The sequence below is a fragment of the Carcharhinus amblyrhynchos genome, chromosome 25, assembly GCF_965287045.1.
Source record: "Carcharhinus amblyrhynchos chromosome 25, sCarAmb.v2.hapA, whole genome shotgun sequence".
Taxonomy (NCBI): Eukaryota; Metazoa; Chordata; class Chondrichthyes; order Carcharhiniformes; family Carcharhinidae; genus Carcharhinus; species Carcharhinus amblyrhynchos.
The window spans coordinates 21,684,776-21,708,392 of NC_137348.1; the positions used below are offsets into that span (position 1 = coordinate 21,684,776).

The 23,617-nt window shown below is 43.4% G+C and overlaps 1 protein-coding gene across 1 annotated transcript in view; it reads right to left on the bottom strand.

The window, feature by feature from the left end:
* Window positions 1–447: 447 nt before the first annotated feature.
* The window catches only part of LOC145358143 (LIM/homeobox protein Lhx2-like), a 134,984-nt gene continuing 111,814 nt past the window's right edge, over window positions 448–23,617 (bottom strand). The window contains exon 6 of the mRNA XM_080211824.1: window positions 448–506. Within this exon, the coding sequence (XP_080067950.1) occupies window positions 455–506 (52 nt within the window). The 3' untranslated portion in view covers window positions 448–454. The remainder of the gene's footprint in view (window positions 507–23,617) is intronic.

Consider the following 23,617-nt stretch of genomic DNA (forward strand, 5'->3'; position numbering starts at 1 on the left):
GGTTGGAGCATGCTTCATATCCTCAAGTCCTGGATATCCTGTCCTCCCTGGCCCTTCACACAAAAGAAGAGCTCCAGTGGGTCACTCAAGGCTGTCTAAAATACCCTGCAAGGACTGGCTAAGAGCTGGGGCTGTGCACTTGTCTGGGAAAGGCTATCTGTTCTACAACTCTACCTGAGGGCGATACTAGCTACGGGACTATCTGCAACAGAGCCCAAGAGTGACACTAATTCAAGACCAGTAGGAATGAGTACTTCTCCAGGCTCCACAAAGAAAGTCAGACAGTTGTCTCATGGACATTTCTCTCCCTCTCACACCACCTTCCAACCTGCCCAAAGCTCCAAAATCCACTCCTTGTGTCTTTGCCCACTGCTGACCTGACACTCTCTGGGTTGTCCAATCTTCACAGCTGAAAAGTCACGTCTGAATGTTCACGTGTGTCTCACTCCGCTTTTCATCTGCAGAAGCTTGCATCAAACAAGGGTTGTCCGATCATTTGTATCCATCTAGATAAAACCAAAAGAATTTAAGACCAGTTGCTTTGTTCCCTAAAAGTTTTTGCACATTATCAACTCTTTCCAAGTCCTCCTGAAGTGATAGTTGGGACAAAATTAACGCAATACAACAGGATTGTGGAAATCTAGCAATGGCTTGGATGATGACAATATGAACGTCAAAGACAAAACACTCCCTAGTACCTGAAGAAAGAGTTAAAGTATCCAAAGTTACTGTATGATCTGCCACTGGTAATTATAATAGGAACACAGATAAAGTGATCCATAATCCAAGCCACTGGTGTCATCTAGCTCGTAATTAGACTTAAAGAACTGGCTGCGACCAGCGAGAGCTTCAACAGAGACCTGAGAGATACCAGAAGCACAGAATGGAAGTGAAGTTGTCACTTGCAATGGCAGCAGCAAGGTCACACTCGCTGCAGAACCTGCTTCTAATAAAGCCTTCAGTTTGTGACAGAGGTTATGACCCGTTTGCCTGGACAACAAAAATCCCTGGTGACATTTGTTGTTGGTCAGCTTGAGAACATGCAAATAGGCTAGTGGTACACACACAAAGATGAAGATATGCTGTCCTTTTCTTTCATACCTTGACTCCACATCTCATTAAGTAAGTAAAAGCCTACCATATTTTCTGTTGCTTCAGTTTTTACAATAACCCATAATTAAGATCTATTCATCTTTAAAGTGTGTTGCCCATGTCTCTCGGAGAAATGATTACGTAGATTTATCCTAATGAATACATTTATGAGGTACAGAATTGGTTATGAACAACAATTTTGTCAAAGGGAAAGCCAGAGATGCAGATAAATTCAATGTGCAGAGTAATAAGGCCCTGCACTAGTGGGTTGCTGCCCCTTGCTGGTCACATAGAGCTGGACACTTCTTCCCCTACTAGTGTCACGATGTTGCAGTTGATAAAACTGGTAGGATGTCGGTCTGATTTAGAAGCTCTGTCGGTACAGGGCATAGGCTTCTACTATGATATTGTTTCCCAAAATCAACAGGTCTCAGACATGCAGCAACAATGGAACAGCTAACAGAGATTTCTTTTCTCTTGGGACATCTTAGCCAGAGTCTCCAAACTTCTCCCACAAGCCCCTGTGTTCATCGCTATCCTCCCACCAGAGTAGCAAGCTGCTACACTAAAATTGCAGCGCCCCCAGAGGACTGGTGCTTAGCTGCCCCATGAGCAGCAAGGTCACTTTTGCTCCTTTAGGAGGTATCCTTCTTTCTCCATTGGTGTTTGAGATGGGATCATTGCCAGTGGCAGCCTGCTAGGCAGGAGTCGTGTGTACCCCACACTTGTTTGGCAAAGCCCCTGCCATTGCAGAATTTGTGCATTCTGAACTTGATTGCACAAAAGGAACTAATGATGCAGATCAGTCAACTGTAGAATGAATCAATCAGCAAATTGACAAATCTGGGTAAAGACCTTTCAGCCCAACAGGCCAGAGGTAGACCTACAGTTTCAGTCATCATCCCATGCTCCAGTACACTTGAGTTCTTAATCTTCAAGTCAAACAAGACACAATCTTTTTTATTCTATTTTCTGCAGGCAAACAATTAGGACAAAGTCAAACATGTCAATCAGAATGGTAACAATAAAGGGATTGCTCACATCCGTGAAAGCTGAATGGTGCCTGAGGTAGCATTATTTTAAAATCTATTAACACAAACCTGAATACCAGTACATCAGTTTTTAAAAGAACATGGATACTTTGAAACAGGACAAGTGACAACAAGCGCCAGTAAGTAATTCTGATTCAGGTTATAAGAATAGATTTAGAGGGAACCATTTTCCTGTAATTACTATTCGACTAATGAAATTGCATCCCATAAATTGGATACTTCAATCACATTTCATCAAATTTCTATTTAATTATAGAAAAAGACATGCAGTTTCCAATAAAAGGGGAGAACCTTTTTCAAGCAATTGAGTAACAGTATTTAATGTGAAGGAGCTAATTTTATTTTTTGGAAATCACATGTATTCTTTACAGTAAGGCAATTGTATTGTTTACAAATCCCAATAAGTGCTATTAAATTAATGTTAGATTAGAATGATAAATAATGAAATTAGCATGAGTTAGAAACTAATTTCTCTGATACAATGATTCTTTCATTCCCATGAGAACACAAGAAATGTTTCTGAGTGTCAATGCACTGGCTTCCATTTCAGAATGAGTGTGGACAGACCTAATTGGTTTCATTTACTGGGATATGGCACAGATTAGACAGAAGCATTGAAAAACAGCCCACTTCGACTGCAATGCTATCTGGCAGAGAATATGTCATTCTAAGTGACCTGAGACACACGGGCTACACAATTTAAAGATTAATAGATTCAACTGGATCTTGCAATATTCTCCACATACTGCTCACAATTTTCCAATATACACTTGTACCACACTGGCAGCACAGCATCCGACCAAGTATATCCTTTAACAGAGCACACTGGGAACTAAACCAACACATCTAGATTCCATATGCACTGACCACCCCCACTCTGTTAGTCCTGGCTTCCTTCCAAACCAGATCCTTGCCACTTTGCCATACTTCATCATCACACTATTTCCCTTTGCATCCAGGGGAAGGCTGGGTGGCTCATTATTGAGCCATTAATTAGAACATTGCAATTGAACTCCCTTAGTAGAATATAGGGGAAGGAGGATGGAGCAGGGACACTTTTCCCAAGGCAGAGCAGCTCATCAGCTTCTGTGCGGAGGGTTTCACTGTGACCAGCTGACAAGCTGAAATTGAATTCAGGAGTGTGTGTTGGGCATGTCTACCGTTGCATTTATCTTTGTGTTAGTAATCATATCTGCCAGTCAACAAACAGATGTTCCTCTTTGTTTAGTGGTGCAGTATTCCCACATCATTGAACTCCTTGGAGATCTTTTTTCACAACTTGTATATTACCTCTCTCGTCTACTACAGCGTTTCCCTAGTCTGCCTCTCGATTGCTAATTAATTTTATTCATAATGCACATGGCTAAAAATGTGGATTTATAATGTAATAAATGGTAGGGACATTTTTAATTGCAAGATGCATCCCAGCCTCGGTCCTATGTAAGCAATAGCTCCATCTCCCTAACGCAAACCAAACAAATTTGGTTTGTCAAATGTTTTGAAACATGTGGAAAGACTTTAGTAAAACATTTTTTTCCCACAAACTGTGGGTGAATGACCTTGTCACCATTAAAACAATCCCAGAGTGTTGTGTGAAATAAGAGAAATTAAATGCAATGTGTACACCCACTAGCTCCACTGCAGAAACAGAAAACATGCTAACAACTGCGAGAAACCCCTTTTAGTTTTCATGATTGGTTTTGACTTTGTGAGAATGAGAAATACGCTTGAACATGTTCAGACTGGAAGATAAACCTTGGAGAGACCTGGATTAGGAAAACATTAGCACCAGCAATTGACAGCCCCCTTTTTAATCCTAAATAACAAACAACATTATAAAATATACCTTCAATTAATCCATGTATATATCAGCAGCAGTCCTTTATCTGTCACAACTTTGCTTCAATCCAACCTGGGCTAATTTAGCAAGGGCTACAACCTGAGTTTTAATTGTCAGTGGGAGCACTGGAGGGTGAGATGGAAATAATCTGATCTTTTCGAATTTGAAGGGTACCAATCAAACTTGTCCGAACTGGTCATGTACACCTTCAAATGTGACCCCAGTGCTACTGGCGCCAGTATCACCGATTTTACTGGGATTCGACAATTAGCTGTTCTTTTTTCCTCCTTCCGGGATGTAGAGTCTGGGAGATTTTAGCTCCCTAGTTTGGGGCAGCATGGTGGCACGGTGATTGGTATCGCTGCCTCATAGCACCAGGGGCCCAGGTTCAATTCCTGGATTGATTCACTGTCTGTGTGGAGTTTGCACATTCTCGCTGTGTCTGTGTGGGTTTTCCTCGGGTGCTCCGGTTTCCTCCCTCAGTCTGAAAGACGTGCTGGTTAGGTTCATTGGCCACATTAAATTTTCTCTCAGTGTACCCGAACAGGCACTGGTGCGTGGCAACGAGATAATTTTCACAGTAACTTCATTGCAGCGTTAATGTAAGCCTATTATGGCTAATAATTAAACTTTACTTCATTTTAGTTTCACCTAGGGAATCAGACTAGAGCCAGGGCTAGTGAAGGCCCAAATTTTATTCCTGAGTCCTGGAGGATGAGGAATCAAAACAAATGACTGCCCTTTCTGGGCATCTTTGGACGCTGGATCCATTGGCGCTGAGCTGGTGAATGTGATGCTGTTTAAGAATGTCATAATATTAAAATGGTGCCACAGCCTGGGTCTAAGACCCCGATTTAAATATATTCTTAAGGCTTCCATCTGCCTGCAACTGTCCCTTCTGTGACCTCCTCTCCTTCTCTCTAACATTGTCAGCACAGCCAGTTTGGAGTCAGGTATTATAGTGGAGCGTTTAAACACTCCCTCCCCATAGGCATCGGCGCCAAGATTGATGAACAAGTCTGGAATCCAGCATTGCTTAAGACACGCAAGAGGAATATACATCAGCTGCTATCTTTTCCTGATTTACGTTCTGTCAATTGTAGTATCCCCAGCCACCAGTGTCTCTCTCACACTCAGTGAGAAACCTCAACTTCATTCAGCTCCATTCAGGGTGACTTCAAGAAGCTCTGGGCCTAGAAGATATGGCTTCAGACTGCACCATCCTTCAAGAATAGTAGCAATCTGGGCTGGCAGGCTGGCAGCAAGGACAATGGCAGAGTGCCAGGTGTGGGGGCATGAGCGCTTTCATCTCCTGGTCTCCCCCTGCTAACACTATAGTTATGATTGCAGCACTACATTCTGCACTCTCTCGCTTCCTTCTCTATGAACAGTATGCACGCAAAAAACAATACTTTTCACTGTATGTTACTAGATGTGACAATAATAAATCAAATCAAATGTGCTCCATGGAGTCACTGCCATTCCCCGCCGGGGCAAACCCAGCCATGTGCTGAAGGGCAGATGGCTGTGACGGTCCTGCAAGTCCATTGGAACTGGGAATAGGAACAGCCACCCTGGCAGCATGCTGAGCCTCCACTGGCAAAAGCTGGCACATCAGCAATCAGAGCCTGCGTCATGGTGGGTGCTCATGGAGTTGGCTTTCACTCCCATGCAGGAAAAGTTGGGTTTTAAGTTCCACACAAAGTGCAGTTCTTCCACATCCTGGGCCATTAAAATCTTCCTCTGAGCCCTCCTACAGTGACCAGCATCTGAATTATCTTTGCCCCTGGCCTGCTTGCTGTCTCACCCCTCAGTAGATCCCAGCTATCTATCCTGTAAGGATACAGACCGTGTCAGTATCTAAGCTGGTGGCAGTTGATGTGAAATCATGTGATATTAACGTATCAAATCAGAAATCCCAAGGTATGTTATGTAGTTAAACTAGACCCCAACAGTTTTTCTATTTTGGCACTATTTGATTTGATTGTGATTTATTATTGTCACATGTACTGGGATTCAGTGAAAAGTATTGTTTCTTGCATGCTAGTCAGGCAAAACATACCATTCATAGAGTACATAGGGGGAAAGGAAAGAAGAGAATGCAGAACAGGTAGGGTAAAGAGAAAGATCAACTTCATACATAATAGGTTCATTCAAAGGTGTGATGGCAGCGGGGAAAAAGCTGTTCTAGAGTAGTGTGAGATTAAGGTGTTTCATTCCAGGTATGATTCTATTGACAAACCAGGAAGCTTTTATCAAAACAAACTTTATTTATCAATAGAATTTAACTACTTAAAAAATGAATGAGCTTAACATTAACCAATTGAATAATATTTCAATATGACAAAATACAGCTCTTAACTGCTAATCTATCTCTGTTAGCTCCAATTCAAGCAATATTCCTCTTATTGACTAAAACTCCTCTTCAAAATCAGTGAGCAATAGATAAGCTTATGTGTTTGCACTTGGGCTGCCAGTCCTCAAGCCTCCAGAATATCTCTGGAGAGAGAGACAAAGAGAGACCAATGTCTCCCAGCAGATGCCAAACAGCAGAGAGAGAGACATACACCTCTTCCTTCTTTCAAAACCTGACAATAACTGCATGCTTTCCCCTGTCAGTTTAGCTCCTCCCCTTAAGCACATGACTGCCTCTGTCAATCAAAACCCTACTCCAAAACCTCAGGGGAAAATCGAAATAAATAAAAAATGTATTAACTCAGATTAACACAAACACATCCCTAGCTAAAATAAATCATTAGCCTGCATTCTCAGCATGTGAGCTGCCCAGTGCCCAGACAAATTGGCACTGTGTAAACAGCTGAATTTTAAACATATCCCTTACAAGAAACATGATGTGAATACATTTTTTAAGGGCACATTATCATCACAGTGCAACTAAATCATCACTGTCACCTTGGTAACCATCCACGACCTGGCCTGACTACAGTTCTTAGGTATCTGAAAGGAAAAAGGGATAAGTGGTGAGGGTGGAAAAGTGCATGCTTACACTATCCACAACCTAGTGTAATTCAGAAAGGTTCTGTGATGAGAGGTGAAATGGGATGTGAGAAGGGAGGTCAGGTGAGGATATTGCCATCTTGAACAGATTCAGTCCCACCCTAACCAATGCCTGTTTTGAAATGGCCAGCAGTATCTGTTCAGTAGGGGTTAGAAAGCGCAGGAGCACCTCTTGCCATGGTGAGTGCCTGTTGCCTTCAGTTACAGACCACCATCTGCTACAAAACAAAGTGTTAACGTGCAATATGTTTGGGTGATGTGGCCATCACATAGCTGACAGAGTGTGCAAGCTGTGTGATGTTAATATCTAGCTTACAACAGTGCTGTGACAGTGAGGTGAAGCGTATGCAAGCTGGCTATGAGCTCTAATAGATCGAGAATATTGGTGGGTAAGTGATGAGGGGATGATAAATTGAGCAGTGGCTGAGGCTAGTGTTAGAACTGGTGCAATACGATATTTGGAGATGCATTCGCTGACTTTGACCACACTCGTGATATCACGATGCCTCTTGTGGCACCCCATGGCTATCAGTTCCCATTGTCTTCTCACCATGTGTCTGGGGGCTTCCTGCACCCACCACAGTACAAGATATCACTCCTCCCTTCCAATCCCTCTACCAAGACCTGCAGCATGGCATCCAAAACCCCTGAGGCATGTGCTCCTCCATGCTCAGCCATTGTTGAATTTTACAAAGCACATTCTTCCCAATGCTCTCAGCACCTTCAGTATACCTTTCCTTTCAGTACTGAAGGCTAGGTTTAAACTGTGCAAACTGACTTCAAATGTTGCTAGCAAATGACAAAACTGGGCTCCACTGCTGATGTGTGCAGCCAAGAAACAATGAGGTCAGCACTAGCTACATGCAGCAATCATTATCATGAGCGGGCAGCATTATAGTGGTGACTGCATTGCACTGAACAGGCAGGGGTCACTCCTACAGCATAGGGGCGGTGGACTGGTATTGTCACAGGACTAGTAATCCAGTAAACCCAGTGTAATGCTCTGAGAAGTGAGGTTCAAATCCCACCAAAGAAGATGATTAAAAATCTGGAAATAAAAGTCTAATGATGACGATGAAGCCATTGTCATAAAAGTCCAACTCATTCATTAATGTCCTTTAGGGAAGGAAATATGCTGTCTTTCTCTTGTCAGGCTTACATGTGACACCATAGCCACAGCAGTATATGACTCTTAAATAACCTCTCAATTCAAAGACAATTAGGGATGGGCAATAAATGTTGGCCCCATCCAGTGATACCCACGTCCTTTGAACAGATTTTTAAAAAATGATATTTGCTCCCATTTTCAATGCTGCCTTTGTTCTACACCTTCAGTTATAGGATTCTCCAGTCGTTCATGCCAGCAGGATTTTCCGGTTCCTCTGCAGTGAATGGAGATTCGGCTGGGCATCAAATTCTCCATCCTCACAGATGGCAGCAGCAGGCGCAAACAGCCAGAGAATTCCGGCCACAGCGTCTTTAACATGGAAAAAAAATTCCAAAATAGATGGGTGATTAGAAAATTGGTGCCAGTCCAGGAAAGGACAGATTAGGAAGGGGGTGACTTACAATTTAGTCACACAGGTGGGTTTTCGGGAGATTTCTAAAAGAAAATCGTGGGGTGGAGTGATGGAGAAATTTGGAGAAGGATCTAGAAAGCAGACCCAGGGATCCGGACATGTATTCTGCTGAGTGTTGGGTCAGGAGATCCGGGGATGGGGGTGGTGGTTGTTCTTGGAGAATGTGGACTTTGAATTTCATTTGACAAAAGGAAAGGTCATACATTGGTAATAAAAGTAAGGATGTTAATTGAACATGCCAGAGCAGTTTTAACGAATTGCCACAATTTAATAAAAATGATAAGCTTTCTTTCTGTGTACCATATTGACCAACATTTTAGCTTCACCTACAGCATTGGCAAGGGTAAGACATTACCCATATCGGACACAGAGGAAGGGATATTTTGAATCGTGACAAGGCTTTGCTACGTTAAAAACACAAAACATATTTAAAACGAGCACAAACCTTCTGAGAATGACCCTTTTCTATGAAGTTCACTAATTATTCATAGTGAAGAAGTTGTTTCACAATGCTGGCTTCTGAGGTAATTTATCATTTCTTTATTAATTAACTTTAAAAAAAAATGTATCTTAATGATGATGCAGTGGGGCAGTGCATTGAGGCACCAGCATGCACTGCTACACAGTGTGGGTAGGAGCTTCAGTCTCCCAAGACTCCGAGTGTCCACATCACCTCTTTCACTGTCGGGAGTTGCTTGGTGGAGAGCACATGATTGTCTTCCAAATCATCACCAGGCTGCTCTGACACATCTCCTTTCAGTCATTGTGGTAACCCACTGGCCTCATGGATAAGGCATCAGCCTCCAGAGAGGGGGATTGTGGGTTCAAGTCCCATCTGGGTTGCATGGTTGCACTTTGGGTGACACAGTGGCATAGTGATTAGCACTGCTGCCTCACAGCACAAGGGACCTGGGTTTGATTCCCAGCTTGGATCACTCTGTGCAGTGTGTGTACATTCTCCCTGTGTTTGATTTTGATTTATTATTGTTTCATGTATTAACATATAGTGAAAAATCTTATTTCTTGCGTGCTATACAGACAAAGCATACTGTTCATAGAGAAGGAAACGAGAGAATGCAGAATGTAGTGTTACTGTCATAGCTAGGGTGTAGAGAAAGATCAACTTAATGCAAGATAAGTCGATTCAAAAGTCTGATAGCAGCAGGGAAGAAGCTGTTCTTGAGGTACATGACCTCAGACTTTTGTATTTTTTTCTTGACAGAAGGAGGTGGAAGACAGAATGTCCAGGGGTGCATGGGGTCCTTAATTATGCTGGCTGCTTTGCTGAGGCAGCAGGAAGTGTAAACAGACTCAATGGATTGGATGTTGGCTTTCCTCTGGGTGCTCGGGTTTCCTCCCACAGTCTGACAGACGTGCTGGTTCGGTGCATTGGCCATGCTAAATTCTCAGTGTACCCGAACAGGTGCCATAGTGTGGCGACTAGGGGATTTTCACAGTAACTTCATTGCAATGTTAATGTAAGCCTACTTGTACCACTAATAAAATGAAACTTAAATTGGCATTGGCAATGATGAACAGGACTGATGTCTGGGAACACATGGTCACAAAAAGGGGATTGAAAACCTGTAAAGTGTTGAGGCTAGATCAACTGAAACTGTCAAAACTCAGATTGACAGCTTGTTTAGTTCAGCAAAGGTTTTAGGGGTTACTGAAGCAAGGCAGGTAAATGGAGTTCAGATACAGATCAGCTGTGATCTAATTAAATGGTGCAACAGGCTCAAGGAACTGAATGGTCTTCTACTCCTGCTAAATCTTTCTCTGCCCTCTAGGCAAAGCCGTCTGGATATAAAGCAGAGCTAAAAGAAGGGGAAATATAAGGAGCGAGTTACCTCATTATAAACTATTTTAAATGAATTTTTCCCCTTTTATCGTCACAGACTGGGTGGTTTTATTTCTGGGAGGGAGGCCAAGCATGCGGCTGTGACCACGGTCTGGGTTAATACTTCGATGTGGCCAACAGGCTTGTGGAAAGGGAACTGAATTCAAGCTGAAAGCTCTGCTGATTTCTTTCATTCACTGTGTTGACTTACCTCCACCTTGCACTGCATCCAATGACTCCACCGAGTTCATTAACTCTCAGTGTTAGCAAAGCTAAAGAGCAAATGTCAGGCAAGGGGTAGGATTTGTGTCCAGATTTGCTAGAATGCGGCACAGTGCAGTGTCTCGATGCACCGCCAAACCTCCCCCATTTATCATCTTTAATACTCTGAAGGTTCCTCAAGCAGACTTTGTCATTTTTTTAATAAGGCATTACAGATACACATCCAAATACTCGAGTGTATGGTTAACATTTAGTGCGGCAGATTAATGATCTGGGATAAATGTGGAAAAAAAAAGTGATTCAATGTCAAAAATGAATTCACAGCTTCACTCGATCTACTATTGATCAGCATTCCTGTCACTAACTATGTTTTTGAATCTTTGTTTATAATTGTGCTTATTCCTGGCACAGGGATTCAGGTGAATCTCAATGATGTGGAGACATCATAACATGCTCTCTGGATGTTATGGTTGCTCAGTTCACCAGTAGCTGGACTGAACATTGTAATCCCTTTTTCCAGAGTACACACACCCAGATGTATGACCTGAAGCATTGATTCCTCCAGCAGTATTCCTTCTTGTCCTGTAACAGACCCAAATTTCAAATATTACATTGTCGCCATTGCACCTATCTATCACTGTTTAAAAATGTGCTCCAGCTTTTGCAATCATTCTATTTAGTGTCGGTCAAATCAAGCATAGCCTTTAAAGTAGTATTTAATCACAAAAGGAGCAAAATCTAGTTTAAAATGACCCTACTTCTTCTAGACAAAAAACCCCAGTAAATATGCTGTTGGCTATAGGGCAGCGCGGTGGCATAGTGGTTAGGACTGATACCTCACAGTACCAGGGACCCAGGTTTGATTCCGGCCTTGGGTAACTGACTACCTGTATGGAGTTTGCACTTTCTCCCTGTGTCTGTATGGGTTTCATAGAATCCTTACAGTGCAGAAGGAGCCACTGGGCCCATCGAGTCTGCACAGACACCAATCCCGCTCAGGTCCTATTCCCAGTTAGCTACCCTGCTAATCTCACTAACCTATCATACCCCAAGACACTAAGAGTTAATTTAGCATTTCCAATCAACCTAACCTGCACATCTTTGGACTATGGGAGGAAATCGGAGCACTCAGAGGAAAACCACACAATGTGCAAACTTCACACAGACAGTGACCCAAGCCGGTTTCCTCTGGGTGCTCTGGTTTCCTTCAGCAGTCCAAAGACGTGCAGATTAGATGGATTGGCCATGCTAAATTAGTGTCCCAAGATGTGTCGTTTAGGGGGATTAATGGGATAAATATGTGAGGCTGCGGAGATACAACCTGGGTAGGATGCTTTTTCAGAGAGTCAGTGCAGACTCAATGGGCCAAATCTATAGGGGTTCTATGATTAACGTTATAAAAACTTGGAAGAGTTTGATAGAATTTTGTGGTGAAGGATGTTACCAGAAGCAGAGGGAGTATTTTTATACTTTTTGGCTGTGTTTTATCTGGTTGTTAAACTATAGTAGATATTGCAATTACGGCAAAACTTCTAACCGCATCAAACCTCCAGTTTTGATGTTTGACTAGCGTTTGTAAATGCTTGCAGATTGAATCGATGTTCAGTTCAGACGAGAATGTCACTGTGGTGAATTTCACAGACATTCCCACTTATCATAATCATACGTTGTCTTCATTCAGATTCCAACATCATCCTCAAGGTCACATGAAGAGCAATTAATCATTATATAAGCTCTCAAAAAAGGTGGGAGGTGTTTATTGTTTGAGAATTGTAACCCTTTCCTCCCTGAAGAAATAGGAACTTTGTCCATTTGGTGGAACGAGTGAGCATATTGTGAGGGTTCCTTACTGTAACTATGAGTTTAGAAAAGGTAGGTAGAAAAATGCTTGCCAAGGATCTATCCATGAGTCCTCCCCTTTCTCATACAAACTGTCCCTTGGTTACACCATCCAAAAGCATTGCATCAGTTTCCACATGGATGGTGACAATACGCAACTCTGTTTCACCACCACTGCCTTGAGATTGTCAGATATCCAGCAATGGATGAGCAGAAATTTCCTCCAAATAAATATTGTCTTTGGTCCCCACTACATACACCAATCCCTCATCATCAGCTCATCCCTCTGCCTGGCAATTGGCTGAGGCTGAACCAAATGGTGCATAAATTTGGTGCCACACAATGAGTTTTTGGCCATGTACCCTCGCGAAGACCACATGTAAGGTTCTAATATTACCAGACTCCAGTCCTGCCCCCACTCATCTGCTGCCGTAATCTTCATTCTTACCTTTTGTTATCTATAGACTTGACTATTCCAGCACACTCCAGGTTAACCTCCCACATTATACCCTCCACAAACTTCAGAGCATCCAAAACTCTGCTACCTGTGTCCTTACTTGCACCAAGTTTCATTCTCCCTTTTACTCCTCTGCTCATTGACTTTCTGTTGCCCATTTAAGCAAAGCCTCAATTTTATCATTCATATCCTTGTTTTCAGATGCCTCTCATCCTTATCTCTGTAACCCCCTCCAACCTGCCTGCTGTCTGTGCACTTCCAATTCTGTCTCCTTGAACCTCCTCAATCTTAATGTTGGCTGTATCTTCAGCTGCCAGGACTCTGGAATTCCCTCATAAAAATTTTCCACGGTGCTTCCTTCTTTTCCTCCTTAAAAATGCCCCAGTAAACTCAGCTCAACCGCTTTAATATCTCTTTGAGTGGCATGGTGCCAATTTTGTTTTGATAAGGGTCCTGTGAAGTTCTTGAGCTGTTCTGCTATGTTAAAGGGGCCGGTTAAAGTACCAGTAAATCAGAAAACAAATACGTAGGAATACTTGAGAATGGGTGGTCAGCTCATTGTTACCTGGTGAAATAACTTGAAATAAAAGCACGCATCATCCTCGCGACAAAACTGTAAAACCACATAATGGGTGTCTACTTGAGAAAGGTGAACAGTCCAGTTATAAACCAGATCGGAACACTCCTGCTTCCAAATGCATTTGACATTCTTAATATTTGCTTAAGCAGTGTTTCACATCAGTGTTAGCATGCCCTCTGCAGCTAGCCTACACAGATTACCACCCTAAATATAATCTCCCCACCTTACACACACATACATGTACACACACACACACAATAGTTGACAGCTATAAAGGGGAGAGGACACATTAAGTTTTCACAGCCTTTAACAGATCCAGGGAACCTATATATTCTTCTGTGCTATATTGAATGAGAATAGCTCAGTCCATGTGAATGCACATTGTAACTAAAGGTACACAGTTCCTGTTTCCTACTCAACTGTTCACCTGAAAGAATCAATTTAAATAGTTGACTGTAATCTATATGGTTAATAAATTGTTCAACTGTTGGATAAGCCAGTTTGCTTGTGAAAATGACCCGATAAACTGGTTGCATTTTATGTGAAAGAGAAGTTGCAGAATGATTGAATTAAATGTCTAAATTAATATTAAACTTAACTCAGATTTGAAATAAAGTTAAAATTAATTGGAGGTGAAGAGTGCTACAGTGCTGAGGTGCTGAATATGTATTCCCGCATCAACCTTTAACATAAATCCCAGGAGGAACGATTTTCACTTTATTTCAAAAAGATCATAAATATTCTGTGAATCTTTCGATATTATCATCTAATTCTTATTATCTAGCCTAATTTCCAACCCATGCTTGTTGCATTAAGAATGATGTGAATTTAAATAAGCCCAGAAAATCAATTCAGATGAAAAAAAAGTCAAAAAATTAAATGTGGCGATATTAATATTTTGTAGTCAAAAGAGTATCACATGCTGCTTTTTTTTGCCATCTGGAATAAAAGGCCCTAGTCTGAAGTGGAAAGCAGTATCTGTGAACAGTATAGTGAGGCACAAGCAAACCTCCCACTCATTCTTGCTTCAGGAGTGGTTCTTGGTTACTGCTGATTTTCCACACATACTTGGGGTGTCTTTTTGACACTCTGGGTATAGAAGTTGCCTGGTAACTTTTCGAATGATAGGGATGGATTTTTCTGGCCATTACACTAAACACCTGCCACTAGCTCCAGCTAGAGTCCAGTGGAACAGCTCAGATACAGGTGGAGAGCAAACGAGTCAGGTCCCGATTGTCAAGATCTTGCCAATTACATTGTTACTGTTTGTTAATGACATGTCAATTACATTGTTACGGTTAAGAGAAACATGGGTATTAATTGTCTTTGAACACATATCGGGGAGCTGGGGCGGTCATTGGCAGATCCAGGCAGTGGGCGGCCAAGAGGGTCATCAATCCGACTCTCTGCCCTTGTACCATGGTCACATTCATGGCCAGGTGGCCTTGGAGAGGGACCCATCAGTTCACTTCAGGCGTTCCACCACCAATGGTCACAGCAGGGGCTGGGATACATCACCACCACAAGGAATGACATGTTGGTTTAATTAACTAAGTTTCCTTTGATGTTTTGTTTTAGTTGTGGTGCCCCACTGCACGTTGATTGTTTCCTTTTACTGATCATTTGTTTTTTGTTTATTGTTTTTCTAAAGAGCTGATAAAGAGGGCATAGCCCCTTTAAGAAGGGGTGTTAATTATTCATTAATTTGATAATGAAAAGACCCATATGAAGAGGACAGATGAGGTGGCCATCAACAGGTCCAGCTAGTGGGCATGGAAGGGGTCAGTTGGATCTACTGTCTGCCCCTATTCTGTGGCTACATTCAAGCCCATGGATGAAATGTTCCCATCCTGCCTGCCATGGGAATCGTAGCAGGCGGGGGCAGATCACACCAAGATCCGTTGACCTCGGGCTGGAATTTCTGACTTTGCGGCAGCACGGTGACACAGTGGTGAGCATTGCTGCTTTACAGTGCCAGGGACCCAGGTTCAATTCCAGCCTTGGGTGACTGTCTGAGTGGAGTTTGCATGTACCCCCTAGATCTGCATGAGTTTCCTCTGGGTGCTCCGGTTTCCTCCCCCACAGTCCAAAGATGTGTGGGTTAGGTTGATTGGCCATGTTAAATTGCCCCTTGGTGTCAGGGGGACTGGCGGGGTAAATCCATGGGGTTTGTGGATGGGGCCTGGATGGGATCGTTGTCGGTGCAGACCCAACTGGCCATTCAAGGGAAAATCGCTGCCAGGTCACTGCTGCTGACACAATCCCAAATACTGAGTCCTGTCCATAGTTTCAGCTTAATGACCCTCCATTCGAAGCAGGTAGAGGCAGCATGGAGATCTTTTAGTGCAGTGGGTAGTGTCCCTGTCTCTGTGAGAGGCTTTGGGCTCATGTTCCCCCTCAGGACTTGATGGCCACAGAAGATGCCTTTGTGACGTGGCCAAACTGGTTGATTATCAGCCTGTAAATTCTCCCAATGCGCCCGGCGGCAGGGGTAAGAACCAAAGACTGTCAGACTGCAGAGAGCAACTGCAAAGCACTGAGGTACTTAGCCAAGCAAAATCATGGGCAAATCCAATGGGAGTCCATGGTTGCCAACATTCTCCTAGGGTACGATACCTGAAGGAGGAGAATAGATAGGGAGTGTTGAGAGGGGAGACAATAATGGGTGGAAACCAGGAGTAATTAAATGACAAAAGGGAAGATAGTGGGCAAAATGTTCATGGACCAGTGAAAAACAGATATGGTAACATCAGAACCATTCGGCACCTGCCCTCTGGAAAATCACCACTTCCTTTCTGACTTGCATCACCTTCCCTTTAGTCATTTAATTGCTCCTGACTTCCACCCTATCTCAGACCTTCCCTTTTCTTCTTTCCTGACCCCCAGCACCTCACAACTTCCCCTGAAGCCTATTACATATCTAACTTTGCCCCATTGTGTTCCACAGTTTGGATTTCCTGTTTAACTGTGGAAGAGGTAGAGATTCTGCCCACCCCTCCTTACAAAGGCAGCCATGTCAGAAGATGGGGTCTCTCTATACCGCGACTCCCAATCTCTTCAGCATGTTTGCCAAGTCCACTGAGGAGTATTTGCCTCCAGATGGGTGTGTGAGGGAATCGCCAAGACTCCAGGTAAGGGATGTGACTGGGATCCCTGCAGATAAACACATTCTTTAAATTCGAGAATTGGTCCCTGCCAAAAAATAAGAGGATAGAATTATTGCCCAGGAGACCTGAGGCCTCCTTCAGGGCTGAAGGTTTCAGCAGCAAGATGTCTCCACAAGGGCAGGCACTCAGTCACTTGCGTGCAAAAGAGGTGCTCCCCCACCAGCCCTGCATTCTAGGTGGAGCCAGCACTCAGGGGCACTTTGATGCTGGTGTGGTTCTGGTGTTGGGATTGCAGCATCTGCACTTGCTCTGTTTAAAAGCAAAATACTGCGGTTGCTGGAATCTGAAACTAAAACAGAAAACGCTGGAAAATCTCAGCAGGTTTGACAGCATTGTGTGGGGAGAGGATAGAGACAACGTTTCGAGTCTAGGTGATGGAGAGTCATCCAGACTCGAACTGTTGGCTCTATTCTCTCCCCATAGCTGCTGCCAGGTGGGCTGAGATTTTCCAGCATTTTTTGTTTTTGCTTGCTCTGTTTATGATTAAACCTCAGAATCTTACATCGTGCATTTCTGCTCTCTGGAAAATAAATCAGAAACATACTCCCATGTTGTTTTCATTTTGTAGCAGAAACAATACTGCAGTCTCCAAGATGTAAAGGTATCCTTTAATTTCTATGAAAAATTTACATCAACATTATTATACCACAGGGTACAACAATAACATTTATATAGCAACTTTAACATGTTGAACTGTAAAGTTTGAACTCTTGTGGAATTCAGAAAGTTAGTTGCTGTGTTTTGAATGGTTCTGTTACCATTTGATCATTTACTTATTGAAATCCCTCATTGACTGAGCATGGTTCTGACCTGGGTGTAAAAGCCAGTGTCTCACTGGGCCAGTGACAACAGAAACATGCAATCAGACTCTGGGGTTTTTGGGCATTGGGTTCAGGTGATTTTGGGATTTCCTCAAAAGCAAATTTTACCAGATTCTAGCATCTCAAAGTGAGTAGCGAGAAATTGGAGTGGAGCCAGGTTTCCTCCCAGCTGAAGTGCACCCTCTGGAGTTGAGTGAGACAATGGCATTGAGGTCCTCAGGAAAATATTTCTGGGTCGAAGAAATACAAGGCTAGTGAGAGTAAAGCACTTTGTCAATGGTTTCAGGTTCATTGCTTGCATGAATGACTAAACTGAAAATGGTTAAGCTACTGTCCTCACAGCCAGACTTTATATCACAAAACAAGTGAAAAATTACCTTTCTGAATGCCGTATCCTAGTAAAAATATCTTACTGCTGGTAAATCATTGTAGGTAAGTCTTGCTCACCATCCCATAGTTACCTAGCCCATTGTACAGACAGCAAAGGAAATAAAGGACTCTTTTTAAAGATACAGATGGCTACTTGAATTTATGTGCTTCTTAATTTCAAGTCCCTAAAATGCATTTTTAATGAGAGCCCCTCTTCAGTGTAACTCACTTCTTTATATTCATCAATCACATCACATTACAGCTACAATTTTAAAATATTTTGCAAACCTTTTTTGAATCTGCATTGATACAAACTGAACTTAAAGATATTCTGATCTTTTCTATAAGGCAACTTCCAGGAATTGTAATTTCAGTATTATCACCAAACGTTTTTCCATGTGTTTGATCAAATGTTACCACTGGCTGTTTCGCCGTGTAATGATTCAGAGATCCAAGCCAAAGCAATCATAGATCCAATGGGTTGTCAGGTGAGAAAGAGATTGCCAAGATTGGGTCAAATACCAGAATGTTCAGTTGTTCTCTTAAAGTCTTCCAGTGGACAGCTGGAAACCAACATGGACAATTCTGGAACCTATCACCTGCGTGCTCTTACTGTTGGGTACAGGCGCTTGGTACAAACATAACATTTTTGAGAATGAGCAGGAAGTAAAAAGTGAATGTATAGAAATGTAACTCATCATACAACATTTCCTGATTGAATGAATGCTTTGAATAAAGTAAAGTCAGGTGAGAGTGGCTATGCTTGGCATCAAGTCTATAGCTGAGTGTGGCCTCAAGGAGCCCTCAAAAAGTTGAAGTTATTGGAAATCAGATGGAAGACTTTCCATTCATTGGAGTCATACTTGGCACAAAGGAAGGTGGCTGTGATTGGAGGATGTCAAGCATCTCAGCCCCAGGACATCACTGCAGGAATTCTTCGGCCCAACCACCTACAGCTACTTCATCAACCACCTTCTCTCCATTACAAGGTCGGAGGTGGGGATGTTCACAGACAATTTCATGATGTTCAGTTCCATTAGCCTCTCCTCAGATTTGATTTGATTTGATTTATTATTATCACATGTATTAACATACAGTGAAAAGTATTGTTTCTTGTGTGCTATACAGACAAAGCATACCGTTCATAGAGAAGGAAATGAGGCAGTGCAGAATGTAGTGTTACAGTCATAGCTAGGGTGTAGAGAAAGATCAGCTTGGTGTGAGATAGGTCCATTCAAACGTATGATGGCAACAGAGAAGAAGCTGTTCTTCATTCGGTTAGTAAATGACCTCAAACTTTTGTACCTTTTTCCCCGCTGGAAGAAGGCGGAAGAGAGAATGTCCGGGGTGCGTGGGGTCCTTAATTATGCTGGCTGCTTTTCCATGGCAGCGGGAAGTGTAGACAGTGTCAATGGATAGAAGGTTGGTTTGCGTGATGAACTGGACTTCAATCATGACCCATTGTAATTTCTTAGGGTCTTGGGTAGAGCAGGAGCCATACCAAGCTGTGATGCAACCAGAAAGAATGCTTTCTATGGTGCACCTGTAAAAGTTGGTGAGAGTTGTAGCGGGCATGCCAAATTTCATTAGTCTTCTGAGAAAATAAAGGCGTTGGTGGGCTTTCCTAACTATAGTGGCAGGATGGCGGGGGAGGAAACCAGGACAGGTTGTTGGTGATCTGGACACCTAAAAACTTGAAGCTCTCGATCATTTCTACTTCGTCTCCATTGACGTAGACAGGGGCACGCTCTCCACTACACCTCCTGAAGTCAATGACAATTTCACTTATTTTGTTGACAACCTTCTCAAGGGCAATTAGCCATGGGCAATAAACGCTAGCCTAGCCAGTGATGCCCACATCATGTGAAATAAAAAAAAAGCAGCCTGCTTGATCAGCATGACATCCACTACGTTAAACACTCACTCTGTTAATCCACACACACTGGCAGAAGTGTGTATCATTGACAAGATGCAATGCAACAACTTGCCAAGGCTCCTTCGACAGCACCTTCCAAGCTTGCAGCCTGTACCACCTAAAAGAACAAGAGCAGCAGAACTCATCTGAACACCACTACCTGCACATTTCCCGTCAAGTCAAACACCGACCTGCCTTGGAAACGTATCCCCATTTCTTCACCATCGCTGGGCCAAAATCCAGGAACTCCCCTCCAATCAGCACTCTGGGTATAGCCACACCACTTGGACTGCTATGGTTCAAAGGCAGGACTCACCACCACCTTCCCAAAGACAATTGCGAATGGACCATAAACACTGGCCTAGCCTGAAATGTTTACACTGATTACATTTATTTTTAAATGTTGCTACATCTCTTAGATGCAGCAAATGTAATAAATGATAAATTTATAAACAACAAGAAAGGTCTAGTCTTCTGAGGTAACGCACAAGGAAATGCAATATTTTCACTCACAGGTCCAGTCCCCAGTCTGTGCTGTGTAGCGGATCTAAATTCGATTGCAAGACACGGAGTGATCACCACAATAAGTCTAATGTACCCAGGCTACCAAAGAGGGACAATTGACCAGTGACCCTGCTCCCAATTGCTCGGGTGAGCCCTGTGGGAATACATGGTGAGGACAGGGTCAGGCATTGCCAGAATGCCCACCATTACCTGCCAACACTGACAAGTGGTGAACATCTCTTTGGACCAGAGATTGACTGCTTTTCTTCAGATCTGACCACACCAGTTCTCAGCTGGACTCTTCACTGGATTGCTGTGTCCTTGTTCAGAATTCCTTGCAGAAGGATTGAGACCAATTAAAAGGAAGCGGTTTGCCAGTTAAGAATGCAGAAGCAGTTATTATGGAGGTGCCATACTTATCCATCCAACCCTCTGCGACGTAGATAGTTATTAGTAATTGAGTTACTACTTGAGAAAAGACAATGGACAACTTGATTTTAAAAAAAGCTGAAAGCACCAAAATGACACACAGCAACTTGCTGCATATTGTGTATCAGATAAAAAAAAGTCTAATAATAAAAATGTTTAATGTTCACCACTTACTGGCTTTTTAGTTTGTCTGCATTATGTGTAACTATTCTACACACATTTTAACAACATTCAGTCAGATTACAGAATCAGAATATCCACAAGTGTTAGCCCATGTGTATTTTCCCTCAGTGTATTACTGCCTGGTACGGTGCAATGGTTAGGCCCGACAGTGTACTACTGCCTGGTACGGTGCACTGGTTAGGTCCGACAGTATACTACTGCCTGGTACGGTGCACTGGTTAGGTCCGACAGTATACTACTGCCTAGTATGGTGCAATGAATAGTGCAACAGTGTATGGTGCACTGGTTAGACCCGACAGTGTACTACTGCCTGGTACAGTGCACTGGTTAGGCCCAGTGTCTGGGACTGTCTCTTTAATTTGCCCACCTCACTCTCCCTGACCCTGCCTCACTCTGAGCCTACTCCAGCTCTATTACTCCCCATGGCTAATCTGATCTGCCTAGCCACCTCATTTTACAATTATATCCCACAATCTGCCACCAGGCTCTTCGCCACGTTGTGAAGTGTCACATTACGTACATAATAACTAATCATTTTTTGAGGGGAAAACATTTTTGTGGGGTTGTGGGGAAAGGGCCAGGGAATGGGAACAGCTTTAGAGAGCTGGCACTGACAGACAGGCCAAATGGCTGTAACAATTCTCTGATTCGAACCATTTGGGTGATCATTACATTCTCTCAGTTAGAATGGACATGGACCAGGTGTAGGTATTCTGGGCAGTCTAAAAGAATGTGGCTATTTTGCTTCTGCAGTCTCTCTATGATCGCAGAGTTCTTCATAGAATAGAATAGAACCATTGAATCTTACAATGCAGAAGAAGGCCATTCAGCCCTTTGAATCTGCACTGGCACAAGCCCTATCTCTATAACCCTATGCATTTTACCCTAAGCTAGTCCCCCTGACACTAAGGGGCAATTTAACATGGCCAATCCACCTAACCCACACATCTTTTGGACTGTGGGAGGAAACCGGAACACCTGGAGGAAACTCATGCAAACAAAGGGAGAATGTGCAAACTCCACACAGACAGTGACCCAAGCCAGGAATCGAACCTGGGTCCCTGGCACTGTGAGGCGGCAGTGCTAACCAGTGTGCCACCGTGCCAAAAAAGATATTCCAAAAATGCATGAGAGAGCTTTATAATTGAGGGCATTGTGTTATTGTAGAAGAATAAACCATTGAAATGTGAAAACAGTGGATTGCTTGAGACAATAAACACGCAACTAGCTAAAAACAATCTTCTGCAAATGATTCACTGAAACACATCGCCTCAAACAATGTGCCTTTTGCCCATTTCATTGACACACAGCAAATTGGAAGTGTTAAAAAGATAATACAGGAACATAGGACCTGGAGTAGACCAGTCCTCTCTTCTACACTGCTCTGGCAATCTGATAAGATTGTGGTTGATCTGATTGTAGTATTATTTTAGTTTTGATTCTGAGTTCCCAAACACAATGTACAGGTGGAATTTTCCTGCTGTGCCCGCCATGGGAATCGTGGCAGGAAAGGACCATGCAAACGTCCATTGACCTTAGATTTTCTCAACTTGGGGCAAGCAAGGTCGGAAAATCCCACCCATTATCCTTCACTGTGTGCAGAGGCGAGAGGCAGCACTAACAGGTGGGCCAGCAATAACACTGAACTCTTGAGGCTGACACTGAGAGTGAGTGCCAGATTGCAGATGGTTCGTTTACCCTATCCGCAGCAAATACACAGCTCCAACCTTCCAACCCACTCTCAGACAAGTTCACTGTAACGATGCACACTCACAAGCTTGGTCGGGAAACAAAAAATATTTATTAATAAAGGAAAACTCTACAGAGGCTCACAGCACCGCTTCCCCATCCCCAATCCCTACCTGTCTTCTACATGTCTTCAGAGAGCCTTCTGCCTAAGAGAGGATTCCACCCCCTGCGGTGATTCCCTACTCTCAATACTAACTGGCCCTTCAAGCCAGGTGACCCTCTTCTGCTATGTTATCCTTAAAGGAACAGTCACTACACTCACACAGCCTGGCCAACAACCTCAATAGGCACATGTGAAAAAGCACATGTAAAAAGACACTGGGATAAAATTCAAAATACTTTTTTTTGGCTGGATTTGCAGACTGTTATCCGGAGCAGTACAGCCAGGACACTGGGGGAGTATCAGGAACTGAGCTCCATGTCTGTTTCACAACTTATTCATATTAAGAATAAGAAATATGAGGCCACGAGAACATTAAAATGATGGAATATGACATTTTTGCAAATGCCTCATGACACTGAATGTCATAAGACAGGAAACTCAGACCAGGTCAGAGAGAAGTTTAAGTTTATTTAGTAGTGTCAGAATGGGCAGCATGGTGGCACAGTGGGAAGCACTGCTGCCTCACAGTGCCAGGGACCCGGGGTGGGGGGGGGGGGGTTGCATCAGAGTTTGACAGTCGTCTGACAGCTCGATCACTGGCCAATCCGGGAACCCCACAGTGCTGCCCCTCCAGCCCCTCCAACAGCCCGATTGCGACCCCCACAACAATTCCGGGGCCAGCCCTGAACCCCCCATCCCAGTGTGTGCTGATGCACAGCCCATACCACCCCCCCCCCGGGCAGTGGCGATGCCCCCAGAGTGCCCATGCCCAGGAGGCAGCACCCAACCCCTGATTGTCTCCCCTTCATTCCAGCGGGGCCTCCTGCTAGTTCCCCAAATGTGGGGAGCTACTGTAA